This window comes from Ursus americanus, chromosome X (genome assembly GCF_024610735.1).
Source record: "Ursus americanus isolate L20-20 chromosome X, mUrsAme1.1.p, whole genome shotgun sequence".
NCBI classification, from domain to species: domain Eukaryota; kingdom Metazoa; phylum Chordata; class Mammalia; order Carnivora; family Ursidae; genus Ursus; species Ursus americanus.
Window position 1 is genome coordinate 83,138,398 of NC_142164.1, and position 23,365 is coordinate 83,161,762.

At 53.6% G+C, this 23,365-nt stretch overlaps 1 protein-coding gene across 4 annotated transcripts; it reads right to left on the bottom strand.

Moving 5' to 3' along the window:
• Positions 1-594: 594 nt before the first annotated feature.
• Positions 595-22,633, bottom strand: UBA1 (ubiquitin like modifier activating enzyme 1). 4 transcript variants are annotated; one of them, XM_045790438.2, is made up of 27 exons: positions 19,140-19,344; positions 14,807-14,929; positions 14,540-14,656; positions 14,348-14,406; positions 14,064-14,232; positions 13,838-13,972; positions 12,734-12,840; positions 12,387-12,477; positions 12,144-12,276; positions 11,569-11,666; positions 11,348-11,494; positions 11,025-11,201; positions 10,797-10,901; positions 10,629-10,709; positions 10,116-10,271; positions 8,003-8,168; positions 7,644-7,840; positions 5,734-5,798; positions 5,297-5,492; positions 4,528-4,602; positions 4,220-4,409; positions 2,652-2,740; positions 2,270-2,362; positions 1,948-2,139; positions 1,242-1,343; positions 1,035-1,135; positions 595-915 (listed from the first exon to the last, which is right to left on the bottom strand). In XM_045790438.2, exons 3-27 carry the CDS (start codon positions 14,654-14,656, stop codon positions 780-782), a joined length of 3,177 nt encoding a protein of 1,058 aa, XP_045646394.1. In that variant the 5' UTR covers positions 14,807-14,929; positions 19,140-19,344; the 3' UTR covers positions 595-779. The 4 variants fall into 4 exon arrangements, with proteins under 4 accessions (XP_045646394.1, XP_045646395.1, XP_045646396.1 ...); XM_045790439.2 differs by lacking the exons at positions 14,807-14,929; positions 19,140-19,344 and adding an exon at positions 22,489-22,633; XM_045790440.2 differs by lacking the exons at positions 14,807-14,929; positions 19,140-19,344 and adding an exon at positions 21,642-21,786.
• Positions 22,634-23,365: the final 732 nt, after the last annotated feature.

Below are 23,365 nucleotides of genomic sequence, written 5' to 3' on the forward strand. Positions count from 1 at the left end.
TCTCAACCAAATATTTTCATTAAAAACTGCAAAGTCTGCATAGTCACAGATATTCCTCAGTCCAACAGAGTTGTTTAGGCCCCCCCTGCAGCTGAGAAGTTGAACAAGGGCACCACAGGCATTCCTGGTGCTGCGAACCATGATGGTAAAGACTTGTCCAGGGGCTCAGTGCTTTAAACCAGATGGGAAGGGGTCTGTCCCAAGGACATAAGCCATGCCGACCAAGCCCTGGCTGATGGGTCGAAGTTAACTTTCTTCTTCACGGAAGCAACAAAGTTAGAGAAGTGACAGGACTTGCTCAAACACAACTCCCTACTACCTCTCAAAATCAACATGACAGGCAGTCAGGAGCTGGAGCTGGACAAGGTAGGATTTGAACCCGGCTCAAATACAGTCAAATGGATCCAGGTACCTGTACCCTATGCCTCCATCTCCCCCAAGTGGGGAGGGTGGCAGGAAGAAGTGGCGATTCCCACATTTTCTCTGCCCAGGTAACCAGCAGCTGGCGTGGGGCTGAGCCTTTTGGGCTACCACCCGAACCGGACAGCTCCGGAAGTCCCTTCCTTCCCTGGAATCAGCAGCGCATGCCACATCTGGGTTAATAATTCTTTATTAGGATTCAGGTTCCAAACAAGGTAGAAAGCAGCGGCAAGAGGGGTGCAGGGAGGGGGATGAGGAGGGAACACCAGGCATGGCTAGCGGGGCCACTGCCAGAGGCCCGATGGGAGCCCTGGGGTGGGGGTGGGGGGCTGGGGCCAGCCTACGGGCGTGGACGGGGGTCAGCGGATGGTGTATCGTACATAGGGGACCTCGACGTCCTCGCCGCTCTCGTCGTTGCAGCACAGCTCAAGCACCAGCGCCCGCACATGGCGGCCCAGCTTTCGCTTCGACACACGGCTTACGATCTCTGTCATCCTGGGGGGGGCGGGGGAGCAGAAAGTCAGGGAGGCAAAAAGCGAGGGAGAAGGGTGGGGAGGTGCGGGCAGCGAACTGAGGTGGAACAGCTACAAGTGGAGCCCCCTGCCCCAACTCACGGCTGATCCAACCGTTCCTTGAGCTTGGCGGCTGGCATGAAGAAGGAATAGAGCATGGACACACCCTGGGACAGCATGGTGATCTCCAATTTATGCTCTGTCTGGGGGGGTGGAGGGGGACAGCAGTGTCATGGGGGTGGACGGCCCAGCGAGCCTCGCCTGAACACTCTGCCTGCAGGTGGCATGACAGTGAGGGAGGGGCCTCACCTTAAAGTAGTCCAGGAACTGTTTGAGCGTCATCTCCTCACCGTTAGGCTGCAGCCCCTGGACCTCAAAGCGATCCCACAACGTCCACTCCTGGTTATAGTACTGCAGGACAAGGAGTGGGCTGCTCTAATCAAAACCCCACAGCTGGCTGCGGGCCACCGCAGGGTCCAGCCCCAGGAAGTCCTATCCTCGCCCCCCGCCCACCACCACTCAGGCTAACACGTTAAGTCAGACTGCAAGCCTCTTTTGTCAAAAACATGTGGCTTCCGTGGCACCCTGGGCACTGACACCCTTCAGTGACCAATGGCCGACATGGCATGGTCACTGGGATCCTGTTCTGTTCTCATCTCCTACCCCCTCATCCTCTTTCTCACTCTGCTCTAAAGACTTACTCTTCCTCAAACATGCCAGGCATGCTCCTACCTCCGGACCCCTGGAGAGACTGGTCCCTCTGCCCGGAATGCTCTCCCCCCAGGAGCCTGCATGGTCTACCTCCACCCCTCCTCCAAGACTGGGCTCACAGGTCACCTTTTCAGCAGGGCCTTTCCTGACCATCCCACATTTAAAGGCCCCAAACCATCCCCTTGCCACCTGGTACTCAAGTCCTCCTTACTCTGCTCTTTTTTGGGCCATGAAAGCAAACTAAAGCCAGCTTTACAGAGAAACATCGGAGCACAAACCTGAAGGCCCTGATAAAGGCCCTTACCTGGTGACGGGGTGCGGCAAGGGGTTCAGAGAAGGCAAAGAAGGGCAGGGCCAAGTTGAGGAAACCATTCTTGTAGGAGTCAAGCTGTCGGTGCCCGTGTACCACTTTATACAACTCCAGACACACAAGGCCAACCACAGCTGCTGTAGTCGTGGCAATGGCTGGGATGATCTTCCCTGCAATCAGCTTGCTCTGTGAGGCAGGAAGGGTCAAGACACATGATAGTTAAGGAAGAAGAGGCTCAGAGCCTGCACAGAATGAACGAACGTGGAGAGCTCAAGCCTGGTGGGCGGGGGCGGAAGCAGGTCCAGACTTCTCTCACCTTGTGCCGGTCCGCAGGGGGAATGTCATAGTTCTCTGCCCGGAGGTTGGATGCAGCCACAATGAAATCCATATGGAAATTGCTGTCATCATCCTTTTATGAGTGGAGGAGGGGGAAGGGGAAGGGCGGGGAGATGAGGAGAGGATCAGAGTCAGAGGAGGAAAAGGATTCCTGGCCCCCGGGGACAGAAGTATCCTCCACTGCAATTACCTGCCGGGCTCTCTCACATCACAAAGGCATGGCTGGGAACATCTATTATGTTCAGGGCCATGTGGCAGGCCCATGATGCAATCCCCATAAAGGCCTGGGGCTGACTCCAGATCCCCACGGACCCGTTCTGTCTAGCCCATCCCCCTGCCTGCCCAGGGCCCCCACCCAGCACCTTCTCAAAGTCGATGGGATACATCTTGAATCCAGGGAGCTTTTCTGGACTGGGCAGTGTGGCCTTGAGCTCCTCGAGACGGCTGTCATCTGCAGGAAGAAAAGGATACCATTGGCCCTTGAGATCCCAGGCCAGTGTCTAAGGTGGAAACAGGAGCTTGGGCAGGGGCAAGGAGGGCCAAAGATGTTCAGGTAGAGACGACTTAAAAAGGAAAACTATCCTGGGAGAGAGGAGGCACAAGGCAGAGAGGCAGAGCAGGACGAGAGAGCAGAAACCTGAAGGAGACAGAAAGGGGGCAGGTATATTAACAGAGAGCTCTCCAGAGACACTAAGGAAGACATCAGGAGGAGGTGGACATGGACAGACCCAGGTGGGAGAGCTGCAGATCTTGGGAAGAATGTCACAGAAAGAGGTGGGGAGACATGGAGAATACGGGTGCGGGGCGCAGATAGGGGGATAGAAAAACATACAGAGGGGATACTGGGGGGGGAACATGCAGACATGAAGATAGAGGAAAGATACAGGAAGGGGAAAGAAGATACGAAGAGCGGAGAATGGGGGCACGAGACATGGAGATGTTATGCATTTCATACATACTTTATAGATACCGTTTATATACATTATACGTATACCTTACATACATTATATAGATCTCATGTACAGTTATGCAGCTATATACACGTATGTACATATGTACGAGAGGAGAAAAATGGAGGAAATGTTGAAGATAGGAAGAAACATACGAGAGGAACACGAGGCAGGCAGAGATTTGGGAAGGGAGATGGGGAGATGACGGAGGAAATGACAGGACAAAGGAGAAGATCAACGGAGAGGCAGATGGGGAGCATGGAAGGTAAATGCAGGGACAGTGACACAGCTGCAGATGCAGTATCTAGTCTACGGATGGGGAGAGGTACAGAGGGGAAGAGAGAGAAATCCACAGACCGGGGGTCAGCAAACTACGGCTCCGAGCCAAAGTCAGCCCGCCACCAGCTGCATCAATAAAATTTTACTGGAAAACAGCCACACACGTTCATTTACACGTTGCATATGCCTGCTTTGTGCTTCAACCGTGACAGGTGATTAGCTGCACACACTCTATGGCCTGCAAAGCCTGAGAGTCACTGTTTGGCCCCTCACCTAATATGCAGCATGAGCTGGAAGAAAGATGGAGAGAGATGGGAGTTGGAGGGGAGAGACATGGAGAGAGAGATAGGGAGGGAGTGCTGAGGAAAGATATATGGAGGGCAATATTAGGGTGAAGAAGCATACAGAGGAACACAGGGGCCAGATGTCAAGGGAGAGACCACTGATGGACATCATACCCCACAGAGATTCTTCCAAGGCAAAACACACAGAAGACCAGAGAGTGGGGAGGACTGAGGGAGACAATTTGGCCCAACCGACCGACCGACCTTCTTCACACTTTAGAAGAAGGGAGGCTCAAAAGAAGGTGTGGGAAGTCTCAGGCCCGGGGTGGCAGAGCAGAACCAGGGGCAGAGAACGGCTGGCCTGGGCAGGGGACAAGGCAGGTGGTGACTCCTGGCCGACTGGCCAAACACCCTCACCAACTGAGGCATTGGCGCTCTGCAGCTCCTGGTCAGAGACGTGAATCTTGACGCCAGACTTGGGGGTAAACTCAGGGACCTGCACAGACCGTAGGAGTGTGGCCACAGCAGCTCGGTCCTGAGAGCCTGTCAGCCCATAGGTCTGGGCAAACAGGTTGGCGGCAGCCATCACGTAGTCCAGATGCAGGGGCTGGGGGAAGGCAGGGCCCAGAAGGGTGAGGACATCAGCTCTCGCCTGATGCGACTCGGCCTCCTTCCCTCCACCCGCCCTCCACCTGACCCAAGGAGACCCCAGGGAAGAGACTTACATTGTTGACATCAAAGGTGAGCGGGTGTGGACAGCGTTTGGGCCCAGACCAGAACGGAGCTCCCGAGCTTGTGAGCTAAAGGAACAGAGAGATTTTTGAGGGGCAGAACCTGAAAGCAGAGGCCTCTCTAACAAGCCTAACTCCTGGCTGGGCACACGCAGGGCACTGGAGTCAGTCACGAAAGACCCAGATCATACGGTCCTGTAGATGGAAGTTCTGACGCCAGGCTGAAGCAGGGACCTCTCTGAGAAAACTACCACCAATTCCTGGGCACTCGCTTTGTGAAAGATACGCAGCCATTTCACAAACTCTTACAGACTTCCAGGCACTGTACTATTAGTAAGTACCAATAAATCCTCACAAAACCCCCCGTGAAGTAGATTACTATTATGTCTACTTCACGTGTGAGAAGACTGAGGTGCAGAGAAAGTTATGTGCCTTGCCCAAGCGCGAATGGAGCTGGGCTGCGAACCCATACGGATTCCTGTGCTCTCAACTACAAACTTTCTCCCCCATAATCCGTATGGCCGTGGGAGTCGAGCAGGGCTCAGAGCACGCCACAGGCAAAGGAAGCGGAAACACAGGTCTCTTGCTCGAAGGCAAGGCAGCGGGAAAAACAGGTCAGACTTAAGCCGTCTTGAGAGCCCCGTGCCCTGGGGTACCTGCCACAGCCGGCCTCCTGACGGGGAAGAGCATGTGGGGAGCCCACAGCAAGTTCCTATGTCGGGAAAATGCATCGCGCCAAACGGACCTGGCAAGTGGGCATTACCTGGTCGGGAGGGAAGTTATGCAGCAGCTGCCGGATGTTGTTAGAGTACTGAGTGTGCCAGTGGTGGCAGGCCCAGCTCACACAGTCAGCCCAGGTCTGTGGCCGCTGCAGCACCAGGCTGCGCTGCACGGCCTCCAGCACCTCCAGGGGTTGGGTGCCCGCCAGCCGCAGGGTCCGCTCCACAAACTTGGGGTCTCTATCAGGAATTGGAGGGGGTCAGAGGGGCAGGATTACACAGCGGCCCCAGGAGTGGGCTCCAGGGCCACCCCACTTTCTCCACGGAAAGCTAGTCCTGACTCCCGGCGGTATGAGGGCCGAGGCTTCCTTGCTCCGTGTGCAAAGTGTGCCTGGTGCTGAGTGTCGCTGGTGAAGAAAGCAGGCAGGATGCCTTGACGGGCAGGCAGGGGACAGGCTGAATGGGGCGCTGGGTGACTTACGTGAGGTACTGGTTCACATTTTCCGCCGGCTGCTTGAAGAGGCCTTCAAACTCATCCCGAGCCCACTGAAAGACAGAACAGATGCATGACATGGAGTGACAGCTGACAACTGGGGATTTGTCATTAGAAAGACCATCAGCGAATGCATCCAATTAGAAGAACACCACTGCTCTGAGAAAAGGGAAGACCTCCACCGCTGCTCCCCAATCTTCCCCACTCCCCCACCCTCCGGCACCTCAATTTAAAAACCAACGAACTTTCTGGGTGGTTGTTACACTAGTGTACGTGTGAAAAAAAATTATTCTTAAGGATCTGTGTGCCTTACTAGAGATATGTTATATCTCGATTAAAAAAAAATTTAGTTATGTATATTTTACCACAATTTAAAAAGAGAAAAAAAAAAAATTCAGACCCAAACCAAAAACGATCACCATACAGGCCCTGGGGCTGAGCAGCAAACAAGACAGATATTCTGTACTCTGAAAATTCCTGAGGACAGTAAATGCATTCACTGGGGAGGGAGTTTGGAGGAGAGGACGTCTAGGTTCAATCCCCAGCTCTGCTACCTAATATCTAGTTTTGTGACTTCAGAAATATACGGCAACGCTTACCTGTGCACCCTCCTTCCTAAAACAGATACTTACTGGTAGTAACCATGTGGTGGGGTTGCAAACAAGAAATGAGCAGTATGTGTCTACCTTAAGTTTCCTAAACCGGCCCCAGATACATAGTAATGCCAAGTGCTTTCCAAACCGTGAGGCCGACACTGCTATCGGCCCCATTTCACAGAGGAGGGGTCAGGCAGGAGAGCTGGAGTCCAAAGTCAAACAGTGAGACCATGGCGGGGACAAACATATGAACATGCCCACTCCGGAACTCCATGCAGAAGGGAAAGTGGCCGAGGAAACCGGTTTTTCCCTATTTGGTTCTCACCGCCACACACCTAACTAAACATTCTGAACGGTCTGTTCTTGAAGACTATAGGGTCATTCTCACAGCCCAAGAGTTCTCCTCGGGTCACCCTTAGGTTCTGGTTTGTGGCCCTGGTGTCAGGTGCCTAGGTGTGTTCCCTTGGTAAAAAGTCGGCCTGGTGACAGGCGCGCTGGGCTGTATGCACACCATCACACACACAGGATCGTCCTGAGAAACCAGCTGCTGAAGCCATTTTGAGCAACAGCTGGGGACACCCGAAGAGGAACTAAGCATTAAAGATCTAAGTTACTACAGGAGATAGTAAGAAATTAGCACTGATTTTGTTCCGCACGAAGGTAGGGTTTGGGTTAGACAGCAGCAGGTCTCAGCTGGGAGCAATCCTGCCCCCCAGCCCCGGGGGATATTTGGCAATGGGTGGAGACATTCCGAGTTGTCGCAACTGCGCGAGCACGCTAGTGGCATCTAGTGGGCAGAAGCCAGGGATGCTGCTAAGCACTGGACAGTGCAGAGGATGCCACCCCCCATCAACAAAGAAACGGCTGGCTCCACATGTCCATATGCCAAGGAGGTCAAGAAACCCTGCTACGCAGAGCGTACTTCCCTCGCAGAAGCACGTTACAGTATTAAGGAGTGAGGTGCTGGGATATCCGTGATACATTTCAGCACAAAGAAGGAAAAATACAGCAATCTAAGAAGAAAATGTGTCAAAACGTTAACAACTATTAAATCTAGGTGAGAAATGATATTTGAGCATTCATCATACCCATACCACTCTTTGTATTTCTCTACATGTTCAAAACTTCTCAAAATAAAAGAAAATGAATGAATCACTTTAAAAAACCCAGGCTGCTGGATGGGAAGCGAGGGAGGAAGGTTTTGAGAGAAAGCACATCTTGAACTTAGACTTTTGCCACCCGAGGTGGCCTAGCGGCCAAGAAGGTACCTGCCCCCTCCCCTCTCCCCCCACAGCTGATCACCTGCAGGGTGTGCTCAATGGCGTTGGGGAAGTTCTTCAGGGTGCAGATGGGGATGGACTTCTCAGGCGGATCCTGGCTAGAGCTGTACGACTCTGTCAGGAAGGGGATCACCACCTGCACGTTGCCCTTGGTGCCCAGTGTGCCCGACTCTAGCAGCGGCTTACGGTAGTACACACAGCGGCGGTCCATGTACATGCCTATGGGGGGGGGGGGGAGAGAGACCATGCGTGCGTCAGGAAAGGAACGTCAATAGAGAATGGAAAGATAGACACCCCTGACACACCCACACCCACACCTACACACGTGCACACACGTGCACCACCTTTGCCCCTGACCACGTCGCCCGCCTCCAAACTCACGGGCATCCACATTGTCGAGGGCATTGGCCACACCATCCAGGTTCTGGAAGAAATCGTCATCGTAGATGCGCTCTGTGTCAGGGCCCACACGGTTTTGGTGGCTTGTCACCCGGATGTGCGGATTCATCTGGCGCACAGCTGCAGCGGCCGTGTCAGACTTTAACTTCTAGGGGGACAAGGGCAGGAGGGGAACATGGGGCTCAGTTATTCATGCATTCACCCAACAACCTCTATAGAACCGTCCTCCTAAACATGGATTTACTTAATGCCTGGGAAGAACCAGGCTCTGAATTCAGAAGGCTCCCGATTTAGGAGACAGTCTGCGACAGCACCACATGACCATGGCTGTGACAGAGGTGGCAGGGGGCTCAGTGGAAAGGGAGCAGTGAACAAATGCAGACCGGAGGCAAGAGGCCAGACACTCTGCTTCTGTGCCTACCCAACATCTACTGTTCTTTCAGATAACAGCACCCAGGGCTGGGATCTATCCTCTCGAACAAAACAGGATCCTTTCAAAGCCCAGGTCAGGTCGTAAATGTCCCTCCTCTGCTCAAAACCCTCCCCTAGGGGCGCCTGGGTGGCACAGCGGTTAGCCGTCTGCCTTCGGCTCAGGGCGTGATCCCGGTGTTATGGGACCGAGCCCCACATCAGGCTCCTCCGCTATGAGCCTGCTTCTTCCTCTCCCACTCCCCCTGCTTGTGTCCCCTCTCTCGCTGGCTGTCTCTATCTCTGTCAAATAAATAAATAAAATCTTAAAAAAAAAAAAAAAACAAAAAAAAAGCCCCTCCCCTGGCTCCCCCCTCCACAGAAGGGAAAAGGAGTTGGCCCCCACTTCCCCTGGCTCATCTCCTACCCTCCTCCCCGCCATCAGGATCCTGGCCTAGAGCGCTCTGAACCCAGAAAAGGGGGGGGACTCTACTCCCTTCCACCCTCCAGGTCTGCAGAACTGAGCCCTTCCCTAACCACTATAATCAAAACTGCCTACCCATCTTCCGGGCCTGGCCGACTTCCCTTCACTTGCTTTTGTTTGTTTCCTTTGCGCAGCACTTGTCAACGTTAACTCCAAACCTCACCGTTAACTCCAAACCTCACGATTACACTATGTTGATTGCTTATGGTCTGCCCTCCCTCCTCTAGAATCTTTGTTTCTTTGCTGTACCCCAAGTGCCGAGAGCAGTGCCTAGGCCAATGGCTACCTGGTGACTAAGTCAATGAATGGAAAGGGGAACAGATCCTGGGCAGGCACAAATGGCACTGTCCGCACACGGAAGGCCTCACAGCTCGAGCCATGTATGGCCCAGGCTCCATTTGGCAGGGAAGAGTGAACCCAGCACAAATGTTCTCCTAGGGAAGGCCTGCTGGCAAGGCCGGCCCTTGGTTGGCATCTGGGAACCTGGATTTCGGGAGGGTTCTCACTATGCCTTATCTGGTAAGGGTGGCTCACTGTACCCAGACTGCTCATGCAAAGTGTGGTTTCTGCTGAACTCCTGCTTTCCTTCTGGGAGGCTGGAATTTGGGTAAGTGCCCAGCAGAGGGTGCCTACGTGACCAGCCCACAGTACAAGCCCTAGGCACTGAGTCTCTAATGAGCTTCCCTGGTTGGCAACATTTCACACGTGTTGTCACAACTCGCTACTGGGGGAGTTAAATGCATCCCATGCGACTCCACTGGGAGAGGAGTCTTGGAAGCTTATGCCTGGTCTCCCCCAGAATTTGCCCCGGGCACCTTTTCCCTTTGCTGATTATGCTCTGCATCCTTTTGCTGGAAGAAATCATAGCCGGGAATATGGCTATAAGCCGAGTCCTGTGAGTTCTCCTAGTCAATCACTGAACTTGGGGGTTGTTTGGGGGTCCCCCAACACACTGTCCCAACCAGCACTATTAAGAGGTTAAAGAAAAAAAAAAGAAAAAGAAAAAAAAAAGAGATGAAAAACGGCAGATTCAATGCAAGGATACTCAAGAAACGTTTGCTGAATGAGTGACGCAGAAAAGCTAAGAGAAAGAGCTGAACGAAAAAGGTGGAAAGGCCTCCCTCCTTTCCAGAAAGAATGGAAACAAAAGACAGGAGCAAAGCCAGAGGACAAAATCCCACCCTCTCTCCCCACCCCACTCACCGTGACATCCCAGGGCCGGAACAGAAACTGCCGGTTCAGATTTGACTTCTCAATAGTGTCCATGTCTGTGACAACAATTTCTCCGCCCTCCGCACAGCCCAGCCCAATCATGGCGAAGTTCTTGAGCAGCTCACAGCCAATGGCTCCTGCACCCACCTAGGAGGCAGCCGAGAAGAGAGACAAGAGGCTGGCTGGAGTAACACAGGTGAGTGTGATGGGTACACGTTACTCCTCCCTCCCCCCAAAGACAGCAAGAGGAGGCAAAGTGGGGCTAATGCCACATCCCCAAGTCCCAGAACTACAAGAAATAACCCAGAGCCGTTTGAGGGAAGGCAGCGCCAGAGGGGGGACAGAAACAGAAGGACGCACCAGGCCTTCCTTCGAGATAAAGAACGTGGCAAAAGGCACGCAACAGAGGTACAAGAACCAAAAGACCCTCTCTCGGGAGGCAGGAGACTCCAGAAGAGGTGGCCAGAGGCCTGGGAGGTGCAGGTATCTAAGGGGATCACTCACTAGAAAGTACTTCTGCCTGCCCAACTTCTCTTGCAGGTCGGAGCCAAACACGGCCACCTGCCCATCGTAACGGTTCTGGCGCTGAGGAGTGCGAAGGGAGGAGAGTCAGAGGGGGCCTCGCCAGAAATGCCCCCAATGACGTCTTCCCCATGGGCCCCACTTGCATACCGGATGGCACTTGTCCTCCGTGAGGGCCTCTTTGTCCTCAGGGAGACACTCCAGGGCATCAAAGTACAGCCACTGCATGATGGGCATAAACTTCCCAGAGCAGGCCTGGGGATTGGGGAGGAGAGATGAAGCAGTCAGTGGTTAATCGGGGCAGATGGACAATAAGTGATGGAGTCAGGGAGGTGCCTGGCCCACCTCCCGACCCTGCCCTTCTCCACCCACGCTGACCTTCATGACCTCCTGGGCAGCAAGGCCCCCGATGAAAGCATTTACAGGTGCCAGATCCCCAGCAGCCACATAGGCCAGCTTTCGGATGAGGTCCTCGTCCAGGCTGTCCTGCTGCACTGCTCGCAGCGCTCGTGCATTCACAGCCCGGGCTAAGGTCACCAGCTCTGTCGCATCCTCCTGGTGGGGCAGAAGAAACCAAGAAGGCACATGTCAGGCCACTGTGGGAAGAGGGATGGGGAGGGGAAAATGGGAGGGAGAGTAGAGAGGTAGAGGCATAGCGGGCCTTCACTGCCAAGGTCACCTTCCCTGGTTGGCCCACCCACCTCATTGCGGGGCCGAGGGGGCCGGCCATGCTGAGCACAGAACTGGTGTAGGGCCTGGAAGCCAATGTGCAGCTGGGCAGGCCGGGAATACTTGGCAAAGTCCGTCATCACGAAGTCAGGCTCTGCCAGTGAGGCCAGCAAGGATTTCTGTGGGGGGCAGGGCATCAGAGCCTAGAAATGCCCAGAATCACTCCCCACCCACCAACCCCCACCACACTCACAAAGCTGATCTTCTTAGGTACTTTGACCTGACTGACAATGCCTCCACGGATGTAATCGGAGAAGTTGGAGGTGTCACAGATGCTAAAGGTGTAAGGACCTAGGTAGACAGGGAAAGAGTCAGGCTACCCGCCCTCCCTGAAGCCCACAACTCCCCCAACATAAGGGAAAAATCCATGGATTTTCAGGGAGCTCAGTCATCAAGAGCCAAGACCCAGCCCCGGATTCTACTTGGACATCAGAAACCATCTCCCCTCTGCCCAAGACCCAGGCTCAGAACCCACAAGACCCTGTGCTCTTGGACCCAAGTCCACACTAGAAGACATTCTCTGCTCCTTGTCTACATCAGCTCAGACACGAGTGGATCCTCTGATCTACTCTGTTCAATCGCCAGAGACCTTTTCCCCACCAGCGCAGATACCAGGGACCTATTCTCCTACAAACAGCTCGAACACGAGACAGTACCTCTACCCCAGGCCCACCAGCTCTGGCTGGACCTCAGAGGGGTCTGTCTCTCCTCACTCAGAGCCCAGGGTCATACCTCCTATCGCCCGATTCCTCCACAGCCCTAGCTCACCCAAGACTTTGATCTCCATGGGCTGACTTCCATTGAGTTCAACCATGCCCTGTACTTCTGAAAAGGAGACAAAGTCGCCATTCTCAAACCCGTGTCGGGCCTCATCCAGGCAGGTGACCACACCAGGACTGTCCTGGTTAAAGAAGAAGTGACCCTCAGAGGCAGGTTCGGGGTACCAGGAGCAGAAAGAAGGCCTGCTGCTGCCCATCCACCTGCCAGGACCCCTGAGGCTGGTCTCCTCACCTTGGTGACCATAGAAACCATAGCACTGAGTGGCTGCTCCCCGTTGGAATCTGTGAGGATCATTTCCTCTCCAAAGTCGCAGAAGAGCTGCCTGTAAAGGGAGGCAACAGGGCTGATGCCCCAGAGTCCCATGCGCGTGGGGATCTGCATGTCCCTTGAGATGCAGTGAATACTTGCTGAGCAAATTCAGCCCATCACTACTGGGAATCACATAGCGCTCATGTCACGTGGGGAGAGGTGGACACAAAGAATCCAGAACCCGAGTGGCTGAGGGGCAGGGCGGTGAGAGCTCAGGGGTCTTGGCCCGGGCCTGGCAGGGGTCGGGGAACCAGGGTGGGGGCACTCACCCAAACAGGCCCCTCGTGTCTGCCACCACCAGCTTGATGCCACGGTTGTGACAGAACTCACCGACCCGCAGCTGGTCCTCCAGGGGGGTGTTGGTGAGGACCACCACCTGTGGAGAGGTACAGGCTGAGGGCAAGGGCCCGGCACTGGGGCAAAGGGGAGAGAATAATGGAGGAAGAAGGCTGGTGCCGGGGGGCTCAGAAGAGTCCTTAAAGCTTTCAAAGTATCTACCATGGCTCAGTAGATACTCTCACAAGGTATCTACTATGTATCAGATTCAGCCAGGGTAAAACCCAGAGAAGAGAGAAATGCCAGTCCCTCCATCAGGGCAGGCAAGGTAGCTGGCAAGGTAACGAGGCAGCCAGGAGAGTGTGGAGAGGAGCTGACTCATTTACGCACCCACACCCACCGCTGCCTGCCTACAACCCTGCCTTGCCCTGTGAAACACAGAAGTAAACCTCCCTCCGCAGCCAAAGTCTGAGCTCACTCCTACCACACCCACTTGCTCCCAATTCTCCAGACAATGCCTGCTGAAGCGGGTGCCTTGGGACTTCGCTTTCTGTCTGAACGCCCACCCTTCCCCACCAGGGCCAGCTCCTACAACTACCTCAGGTTCCGCAGCAGCGGGGCCCCCGCTGGGACGCCCCAGGGCAGAATCTCGGCTCCCACAGCTCCTCTTTCCGGCTCAGAGTTTTTATTTAACAAATAACCAGATGGCCCTTGTCACGTGCCAGCTGCTATTCTAAGCACTCAGCCCTCACAAAAACTCTATGAAGTAGGTATTACTATCGGTCCCAAGTCCACAAACGAGAAAAAAATAAAGCAGAGGAGATCGAGCAACCTGCCTGAGGTCACACTAGTAGGACTGGAGACCCAAGCTAGGGCAGTCTGGCTCCAGCCTGTGCTCACAACCACTACGCTCCATGGGTCTGCCCAGTCACACCCCTGCCCCCGAAAAGGCAGGTCCAGGGTCTAAATCCCACCTGCGTTCCCAACATGAAACCTGGCACGGAGGCTGGCCCATTTACCAGAGAACTAATGAACAAAGCAAAGATGGACTTGGAGAAAACTGGGCAGGAGGCTGGGTGGTGCGCCCCCCAAAGTACCTGAAAGCCACTAAGGAAGTCCTCGACCAGAGGCCCGGTGTAGGCACTGACAGGCACATAGCTGTTGAGCTCGGCAAGGCGGGGCTGGGACACCTCAGCCCGGTTTTTACCGATGTCCTCCTCCCGCAGGTAGAACTGCAAAGGGGAGCCAGGGAGGAAGGGAGTGGTGGCAGAGCCCGGGGGACTGGCACCCCCGCCAGGGAGAAGAAGGGCTGTCAAGAGGTACCTGGGAGGAGAGGTCAGCCCACTGGGCAGTGCCCTGGTCATGCAGGGTGACAGCCTTGACCCCACCAAGGATGATGTTCTTGGCAATCTCCACGCCCAGGCCGCGCAGGCCTGACACCAGGACGCTCGAGGTCTGGAGCCGCTTCATGGCCTCATGGCCCAACACGTACCTGCCAGGTTGGGGGGGGGGGGTGTGTGTTCCGGGTCAAGGTCTAGCCCTCCAGACCCTGTCCTCCCAGTGCCCCTGCCGCTGCTTGGTCCAACCAAGTAGTAGTCCCCACTTACAGCTGCCGGGAGTAAAGGCCCTCATCTATGTCTGCTTCACTGCCGTTCTTCGCCATTCCCTACGGACAGAGAAGAACAGGTTTGGGGAGATACACAGAGGAGGGCGCGGACAGATGCACGGTGATACGGAAGGCTCTCCCACCCACCACTCCCACCGCCCTGCCTGCCAGGGTCCAGGAAGAAGACACTTACGTTGGTTGGCACCGAGGGCACTTCGGACAACACGGAGTGGGCAGGGGAACAGTTAGAACCCGGCTTTGGATCAGGCCCGGACACGCGACGTTTCTTGGACAGCGGCGAGCTGGACATCTGCAAGGGAAAAGAAGGGTCAGAGGTGAGCCTGGGGCATGTGAGTGTTGCAGCTGGTTAGTGGTGACTGTGGGGGGAAGGGAAGACTTAAGGGCTGGTATCTCCATTTTACAGAAGAGGAGGCAGGTACAGAGAGGTGAGGTGACTTGCCCAGGGTCACACAGCTGTCAGAGCTAAGATCTGAACCCAGGTGGTCTGGCTTGCAATCCATGCTGCTGACCACTAGGCCATTCGCCTTTCTCCCCAGCCCAGCATGAGGGAGAGACTCCAATCCTGCAGGGTGAGAGGAGTGACATGAAGAATGTCCTTGTGGGAAAGTCAGAGGAGGGTGTAGGCTCAGGTCAGACCCTGCCACTCCTTGACAGACCTCATTTAAGCCCTGTGGGCTCAGTTCCCTCACCTGTGCAATAGGGCTGACAGGGCCACTTACCTACCCCACGGAGTTGCCGAAGTGATGAGAGAGAGCCCAGACCACAGAGCCTGGCACAGAGCAGGTAGGCAACAACAAGCAGCCATTCTCCTCCCCCTTAACCCCGGCGACAGGGGCGCAGGAGGGAAACGCGGCTTAGACTTCCATCAGGGTGGCATGATGGCGGGAGACACCTTGCCAGAGACCCAGTCCCCAGAGGGGCTCAGGGAAGAGAGTTTTCCAAAGCCCACCCCACCCGTCCCCCCAGTTCCGGGAGGGGAAAGGCCCAGGCCAATGAAAGAGGTCACAGGGAGAGAGAAAACACACTTCCCAAGCCCCGGCTGCATGTGGAGCCCCTTAAACAAGTTAAGGATAACGGCAGCTGAACATTTATTAGGAATCCTCCCTGTGCCAGATGTCATACTAAGCACTTTAGGAGCCTTGCCTCACTTTGTCCTCAGGGCGTCTCCATGAGATGTGGACTACTATCTATCAGTAACATCCCCCAACTCACACTGGAGGAAAAAAATTCACTTGGGGACATTTGGTGGGGACTTGACCCAGACCAGGATCTGCTGACCCAGAAGCCTAGGCTGCCGCCCAGTGTTACCACATTTCATGCCCTCAACGGTCCTGACCCCACAAAGCAGGGCTGAGCACCCTTGCCAGAAAAATGAGAAAACCTGAGCTCCCGAGGTCAAGTTAACCTGCCGAGCATCACACACACTGGGTCCCAGAAACAGAACAATAGAGCCTGTTGTGGGAGTGAAATCTGTGTGTGACTGGATCCACATGCCGGAGACAACAGGACCCTCAATCATTTCCCCTCACTACCAAAGCTCTCCTAAGTCACTGTCCTCCTACACTGGGCCTTTTCTGACCCCCCCCCCCCCCGATCACACTGAGCATCCCCACTGTACCTAAAATTCCATCTTGGCACCTGTCACACTCTGACACTAGGCAAGAAGACAGGAGCTCCCTATCATCTACCAAGGGCTCACTGCCTGTCAATCACAGGGTAAAGGGCTTTGTCTAATCCCAACAACGCCCACCAAGATAACCTCATGCCCACATCACAAGTAAGAAAACAAAGGCTCAGAGAACTCAATCACTTGCCCACAGTCACGCAGCTGGTGCGGGCCTGTTTGCCAAATGCCTCCTGGGAGAAGAGTCAGGACCCAGCTCAGGACCCAGCCCTCAGTGAGAGGGGCTAAGGGATGAGGTGTGAGGGAGGAGGACCCAGAAGGCAGGAGGCTGGCTAGGGTCCTGGAGCCAACCAACTTAATGACTGGGAATACAAAGCACTAACCTGGACAAGAAAAAGTTGGTGAATTAGTAGAGACAAAAGCAAATCATAATTTTTCCATTTACTGACTCTCTGACCTAGGGAAGGAATCTCATTTACTGAGCCCCATTTTCTCCAAAAGCAGGGACAAACAGAACTATCCTCAAGGTGCTGCTGGAAAGGTTAAAAAGGTCTACTTCTGTGGACATAAGTAAGCTCCTCCCTGGACACCCACAGTGGCCTCCATTACTTAGTTATCTATTTGCCTTGTCACTGGTTTGCTCTGTCTGGGACACACCGTCTCCCTTGCTTCCTAAATCAGGGATGATCCAGGGCCAGAGAGATCTTTAATATCTGCACTTTTTATCTCCGGATTCCTGTTGCTGCCAGCCAGGGTCTATAAGCAGGTTTTGGGTGACTGTTCCAGAAAAGATTTCAATTGCAGAGATTTGGAACAGCCCAGTCTCAAGGCAAGGAGGAGGACTCTGGGGCAGAAACCCCAGAGAGGAGCTAAAAATTCCCCCACCCCCAGTACAAAATGGATACCCTTTCTCCCTCAACATATGCTCAGGCCCCAATTAGGACGTATATACTATCCATTGTTCAGCAAAGCTGAACTGGGGCTTAGAGAGTTTCAGAACTTGCCTGAGGTCTCCAAACTGGTGATTTTGAAGCCTGAGCATTCTCTCCCACCCAAACCAGAGAAGAAGGTTTGAGGTAGGAGTCCTGGAGCAGGTTTGAGAGGGGGCAGGCACAGGGTCAGGTTATCAGGATGGAGAAGCTAGGGCACAGGATGCTGGGGCCTGTCAAGGCTCCTGGGAGGGATTAACTGAGAAGTCCCTGGGAACATACAAGAGAGGAGTCAGGAGGTAGTTGTTTGAGCCCATGGAGGCTCAGACGGAAATGGAAAAGGGGGTTAGAAGTCATGGGAGGTGGGCAGGGCAGGGCCAGGCCAGGTTGTTAAGACCCATATCTGGGTCTTTGGAAAGGGATCTTTTAGGGAAAGGCCAGGAAATTGCACTAGAGGCCCCCTGAGGCTGCAAAGAGGTAGGGCAGCAGCTGCGCCCCATGGAAGCTACACAGGGAATGGGTGGGGGATTCTGGGGCCCTAAGGAGGCTGCAGGAAGATGCAGGGGTCTAGGGAGAGGTGTGTTTTCCATCAGGAGGATGCTGGGGCCCTAGGGGTCTCTGCAGATGGATGCTGTTGGCACAGAAAAACCTCTGACCAAAATTAACAGGTACTTGTGGGGAGAGAGGTGTCTCTGACACCAATGTCACAGTCCCAGGAGGCTCTAAGGTGAATGCTGAGTCCTAGGGTAGGGTTGGGGAGGAATCTCTAATGGAGCACAAAAGCCTTGTATTGCTCTCTGATTGGTACATGCTAGGTACAGCAGCTGCTCTGACGGAGTGGAAAGGGGAGGCTGAGCCCAGACAGTCCTGGCCCTAAAAAGTTCAGTAAGCAGATACTGGCTAGGTCTCCAAGTAGGGTTGGGTTTCTCTGATCAATTATGTGGAATCCCATGGAGGCTCTGAGAATAGATGCTGAGAAGGAGATTTTCTACTTTGACTGAAGACAACTGGGCCTGTTAGGGGAAGGGACATATGACAATGATGTTGGGGTCCTACGAACCTGAAGGCCTCTAACTGATGCTACGGACCTTGTAAGACTCTGAGGGCAGATTCTGAGGCCTGATGTGAGGTTAAGGGATCTGTGAGAGAAGCTGCAACCCTGGTTGGCTTTTGAAGGCAGAGGTTGAGTGAAGGGTGGGGTTTGAGGTGAGTCTGACGGAGGGGGCTAGAAGGCAACAGGGTCTGCAAGGGCAGGCGCTGGCCGGGGGGGGGGGGGGATCTGTGATGGAGAATTATGTATCCAAACAGTTCTGCCCTGGCATCTGGTCCTCTGGGAGGCTCTGAGGGAACATCCTGGGAGTTAAGGAGTGTGTGATCAGGGAGCTGCTGAGGCCCACAAGAGGTAGTCTCCAAAGAGAATACTGAGACAGTGAAAAAGGGCATTCCCTTAAAGTACAGGAAGTCTCTAAAAGCAGATACTAGAAATTAAAGGAGTCTCTAAAGGTAAATGTTGAGGAGAACCTCTGATTAGAAATGCTGGGCCCAGAGGGCTTTCTGACGGAAGATGCTAGGGCCAGGTCGGGGTTGGAGATGTGGAGAATGGGTCTCTGACATGGAAGCCAGGCCCAAATAGTCTTTCACGGGGTCTCCTTCCCTTGGAGGCTCTGAGGGTTGATAATGCCTGTGTGAGTTGGGGGAGGAGGGAGAGCGATCTGAAGGAAGCTGCTAGAGAAGACTTAAAGAAACGAAGACCCTCCCCGGGGTCTAGCCCCTCTTAAAAGCTGTGAGAGCAAATACTGAAGGACTAGGAGGGTCTGAAGGCAGATTCTGGGGTAGGGCTTTAATGGCATACATTGGTGGGGGGCTTCGACCAGGAATGTCAATCCCATAAGTCTCTACTGGCGACTGAGGGGCGTTCTGACTTGCGATACAAGGTTCAGGACAAGGTCCCGGTCCCTGACTAGGGATACTGGGCCTGAGTCTCCAAAACCAGATCCTGGGGGGTCTGACCCCAAGGTCAGATTTCGGAGCCGGAGGGCTGGTCCACGATGGGAAACGTCGACCCCGCCCCAAGATCTGTCCCCCTCCCCACAGATCCCTAGTATCCGAGTCACCACCGCCCATCCCGACAACAGCCTGGCCCAGCGCCGACCCAGGTTCCTCTAATGCTTCCCGAAACCCCTGCCCCGGCCAAGGCGCTGAGAAAGGCCGTTTGTTACCAATGCCGGTTCCCCGGGTCGTGCCGCCGCCAACTCCTCTAGGAGCCGAAGCCAAGCCCGGCCGCCACCCTCCTCCTTCTCCTCCTCCTCCTCCCCGCCGCCTGGGCCGCCTAGAATCGCCGCCGCCTGGGCCGCCTTCTCCTCCCCCGGCCGTAGTGGTAGCGCTCTTCCCTAACACCTCCTTCACCTCCGCCGCCGACACAAGATGGCGGCCGCAGAGCCCGAGGCCGGAACAAAACCTTGAGCCCCACCCCCCAGGAACCCGGATGCAGGCAGGCCGCGCCCATTCATGAATCATGTATAATGGTCCCTGCCCGCTGTGACTCATTCGAAGAGGAAGAGCTCCACCTGGTGGCCAAGGTGGCAGCAACTAGGAAAACAGGTAAAAAAAAAAAAAAACAAACCAAAAACCATAGAGGCCACGCCCCATGAAACGTGAATAATGAATACACTGTTGCACCCAGGCTGCCAAGGAAACTAAGAAAGGACCCCAAGGCTACATTTCCTGATCATGAATTATGCATGAGGCCGGGTGGCTGGTGGACTAACTCCCTGCGACCAAAAAGCCAATGTTAAAACATGGAAGCCACGCCCCGTTGTCATGAATAATTAATAACCTTACAGCCTCCCGGAAGCCAAGGAGACCAAGGCTACATCTTATCATGAATAATGCATGAGGCCCGGTGGGCTGGAACAAAAGGTACAGGTCCACCTATTGCCGCATCTAATACCCTGTAAGCAGGGAAAAAGGGCTACCACAGGGAAAACACACTCCCCCGGCTTATCAATAATGAATGATGATGCTGCAGCAGCTCAACCTGGAAACTCAGAGAGGTCAAGAACGGTCCCACCTAGTTACTTATGAATTATGTATGAGGCTGGATGGACAGAAACACTCAAGACAGCCCTGCCCTGCTAGTAGGGATTATAGGACTCCAGCCAAGGCAGCGCAGCCACGCCTTCCTGTTCATGAATAATGAAAGCCGATGCTGCAGAGCTACAGGGGAAACCCAGGGGAAGTGTAGCTGCCTTCTCCCCACCCGTGACTAACACCAGGGCTGCCTTGGTCCAACCGAATCCAGACTAATATTCCTTTGGCAGGTGCTTCAGTTTCCACAACTGTAAAATGGGGATAGTAATGGAACCCATTTACCTCATAAAGGCAAAATGAGCTATTATGAAAATCAGAGAATATGGATTATGGTGTGAGCTGGCAGTGCTGACACAGGGCGCTGTTAAATTTAAGTATTATATATTATCATAAAAGAACTATGTAAATATATATTTATATTAATATAAAACTAGTTATGGGTGAGGGTGTACTCAGCCACTAGAGAAACCCCCAACTTGGGGCATTATTTAAAAAACAATGTCTTGACCAGACAATGAAATCTTATTCAGGACTAAAAAGAAAAACAAAAAAAACAATACCTTGAGACAACCAACCGCCCAGAAGGAGAATGGAAAATAGAATGCTAAGGCCACCAATGTCCACTGAATAGGTAGGATAGAGGACCAGGTCACCAGAGAAACAACTATATACCAAAGCCTCAGGTACACAATAAGCACCCAATACATTTCTCTCAAATAACAACAGATCATATTAACAGATCGCACATTACAGTGATGTGTCCTTTCCATGCCCTGTGCCGCTGATCTCAGGAATTCAGAGCAGGAAATCGGTTCCTTCCTGGCCTTCAGGTTTTAGTTCAAAGGTGACCTCCTTAGAGAGTTCTTGAACCCTCACAAAAATCATTTCCACCCACTGATGACTAGCTGTGTGACCTGGGGCCAGACACTTCACTTCTCTGGGCCACTGTTTTCCCACCCATAAAATGAGAATAGTAACCTACCTTGTGATGGAGTTGAAATGAGCAAATGGGCAGAAAGGGCTTAGAACAGTGCCAGGCACAAGTGCTATATGACTAACGTTAGTAGTAGTACATGCCATTAAAGTGGTGGCGGCGGGGGGAGACATTGTGGCATTTGACTAAGGCTATAGACTGTGGAACTAGATTGACTGGGTTTGAATCCTGGCTCAGGCACTCACTGACTGTGAGTAACTTTAGGCAAATTACTTAGCTTCCCGGTGTCCCAGTTTCCTCATCTATAAAATGGGATAATAATAACCTACCACCTAGGATTGTTGTGGGGATTAAATGGGCTAATAAAGTGTGAAATGAGTATAAACCCATCTGATTATCATTATGCCCATACCCATTTGCAGGCTCACGGAAAGATTTGCCAAAGATCACACAGCTGGCAAGGATCGATGGGATTTGAACCTAGAGCCTGTGTTGATAATCTGGAATTACTGGGCCATAAGGAATGAACAATGTAGGAGGCCTCGCCCCTTCTCTGGATATAAGGCTTAAATCCTGGAACCTGTAAGGGAAAGCTAACAGCGGGTCATGCAAATGAAACCATAAAAGCTACGCCCCTCATGAATTATGCACAATTACGCCCCTAGAAAGGCCACAGAAAACTCGGGGCGCTACTCACCTTTACGATGAATCAATGAGTTCTAGTTTGCCCGGCGGACTGCAGAACGCCCCTTCAGCACACCCCTCCAGCACGCTGATCCGCCCCCTCGTGAATAATTCACAAGGCGATACTTCGAGCGGACCAGGTGCGAAAGAGGCAAGAGTGGGCTTCCTCAACAGCCCCACCTCCTCATGAATAATGAAAAGAGCCGCGGCCAACGAAGGCCCGGTAGCATGCTGTCCCCTCGGGAAGAGCCTAGCACACTGGGCTCCGGCGTCCCTTCCACAGGCTGGCCTCGGGGTCCCTCTCCCTAAGAACGTGTGGGCTCCGATCTGCCCGGTCGCCTCGCCGCGAGTACCCAAGCGCGGGGGGACCTCATCATAGAACCAGAGAGGTCACAAAGGCCATAGATACATCCACAATGCCACGTCGGTCCCGAACGTTCCCACTGTCACAGGAGCTTTCCTGAAACAAGCTCTCCCAAAATTCCGCCTTGACTTCAGGAACCTCAAACTTCGCCTCTCCCTTTGGGGAGGACCCCCAAATCCTGCCTCATGGACAGAGAACTCATACACGGACCTTAAGGGTCTCCTCAAACATCCCCCTAAACCCTGTCTCCGAGGGGTGTAAAGCCTGCCTCCGAGGGGTATATAAATCCTGCCTCCCAGTGATACTCCCTAAAACAGACTCAAAATCCCATCCCGGTGTCCCCAAATACCACTTCCTAAGGGACCCCTCAATAACAGCCACCCCGAAAAGCCACCCCGGGCCCAGAGCTCCAAATGTGCCCATGAGGGGATCCCCCACATTGAGCCCCTTCCCCCAAATGCTGTCTAGGGTTTGGGGGCACCGTGCTCCAGCTCACCCCCTGCGCCGGGCGGAAGCCTCGCCTTCCTGCTGGAGATGAGCCGAAGCCACGGGGCAACGGAAGAGCAAACCACCTCCGTCGTACAAGAGCCAGAGTTTGCGCGGAGCTCGGAAGCGCGGGGCCTTCAAGGGCCCCCGGTTTGGGACGTACCACAGATGTTTAGCTAGAGGGGCGCCCGCCCCTGCACCCGCGCCGTCGGTGCCCGCGTCGGACCTAGACACCCCTACGGGTTGTGGTACTTCCCGAGCGCGCGAGGCATGCTGGGGGTGGTAGTTCTGTCTGGCCAGTGCCCGGTGCACGTGGTGGGCTACAGCGCCCAGAGTATGGGAAAATGTAAACCTGGGCTGTGGAATTCTGGGAGCTGTGCTCTGGGGGATGGGAAAGGGGAGTGGAACATGGGGTACCTCCAGATGTAAAGGCACACCCATCCTACAGATGGGAAGCCTGAGGCTCAGAGGGCCAAAGGAGTTCATTCATTTGGCATTCATGGAGTTCAAGCTGTGGGCCAGGAGCTAGGGATTCCTTCCTTGCCCTCACGGAGCAGACATTCTAGCGAGAGAGATAGACCATAAATATAGCAAATGAGTAAAAATTATAGTTTCGCATATAAAGATTATGATAGATATATGCGACTATAATATAAATTATATGTAATAAAATATAAATATAAATACATAGTTGACATAACATGATAGCTAGTGTCAATATGTAAATAATTTACATCTGTATGTAATAAAAGTCTTAAGTACATTGTGTGTATTCTATATTCATACGTGAACATATAATTAAAGATATACGTAAATACGTGTTGTATATATGTATGGGACAACTGCCAAGTGCTAGGGAGAGAAACAGAACAAGATAAGGGGAAATC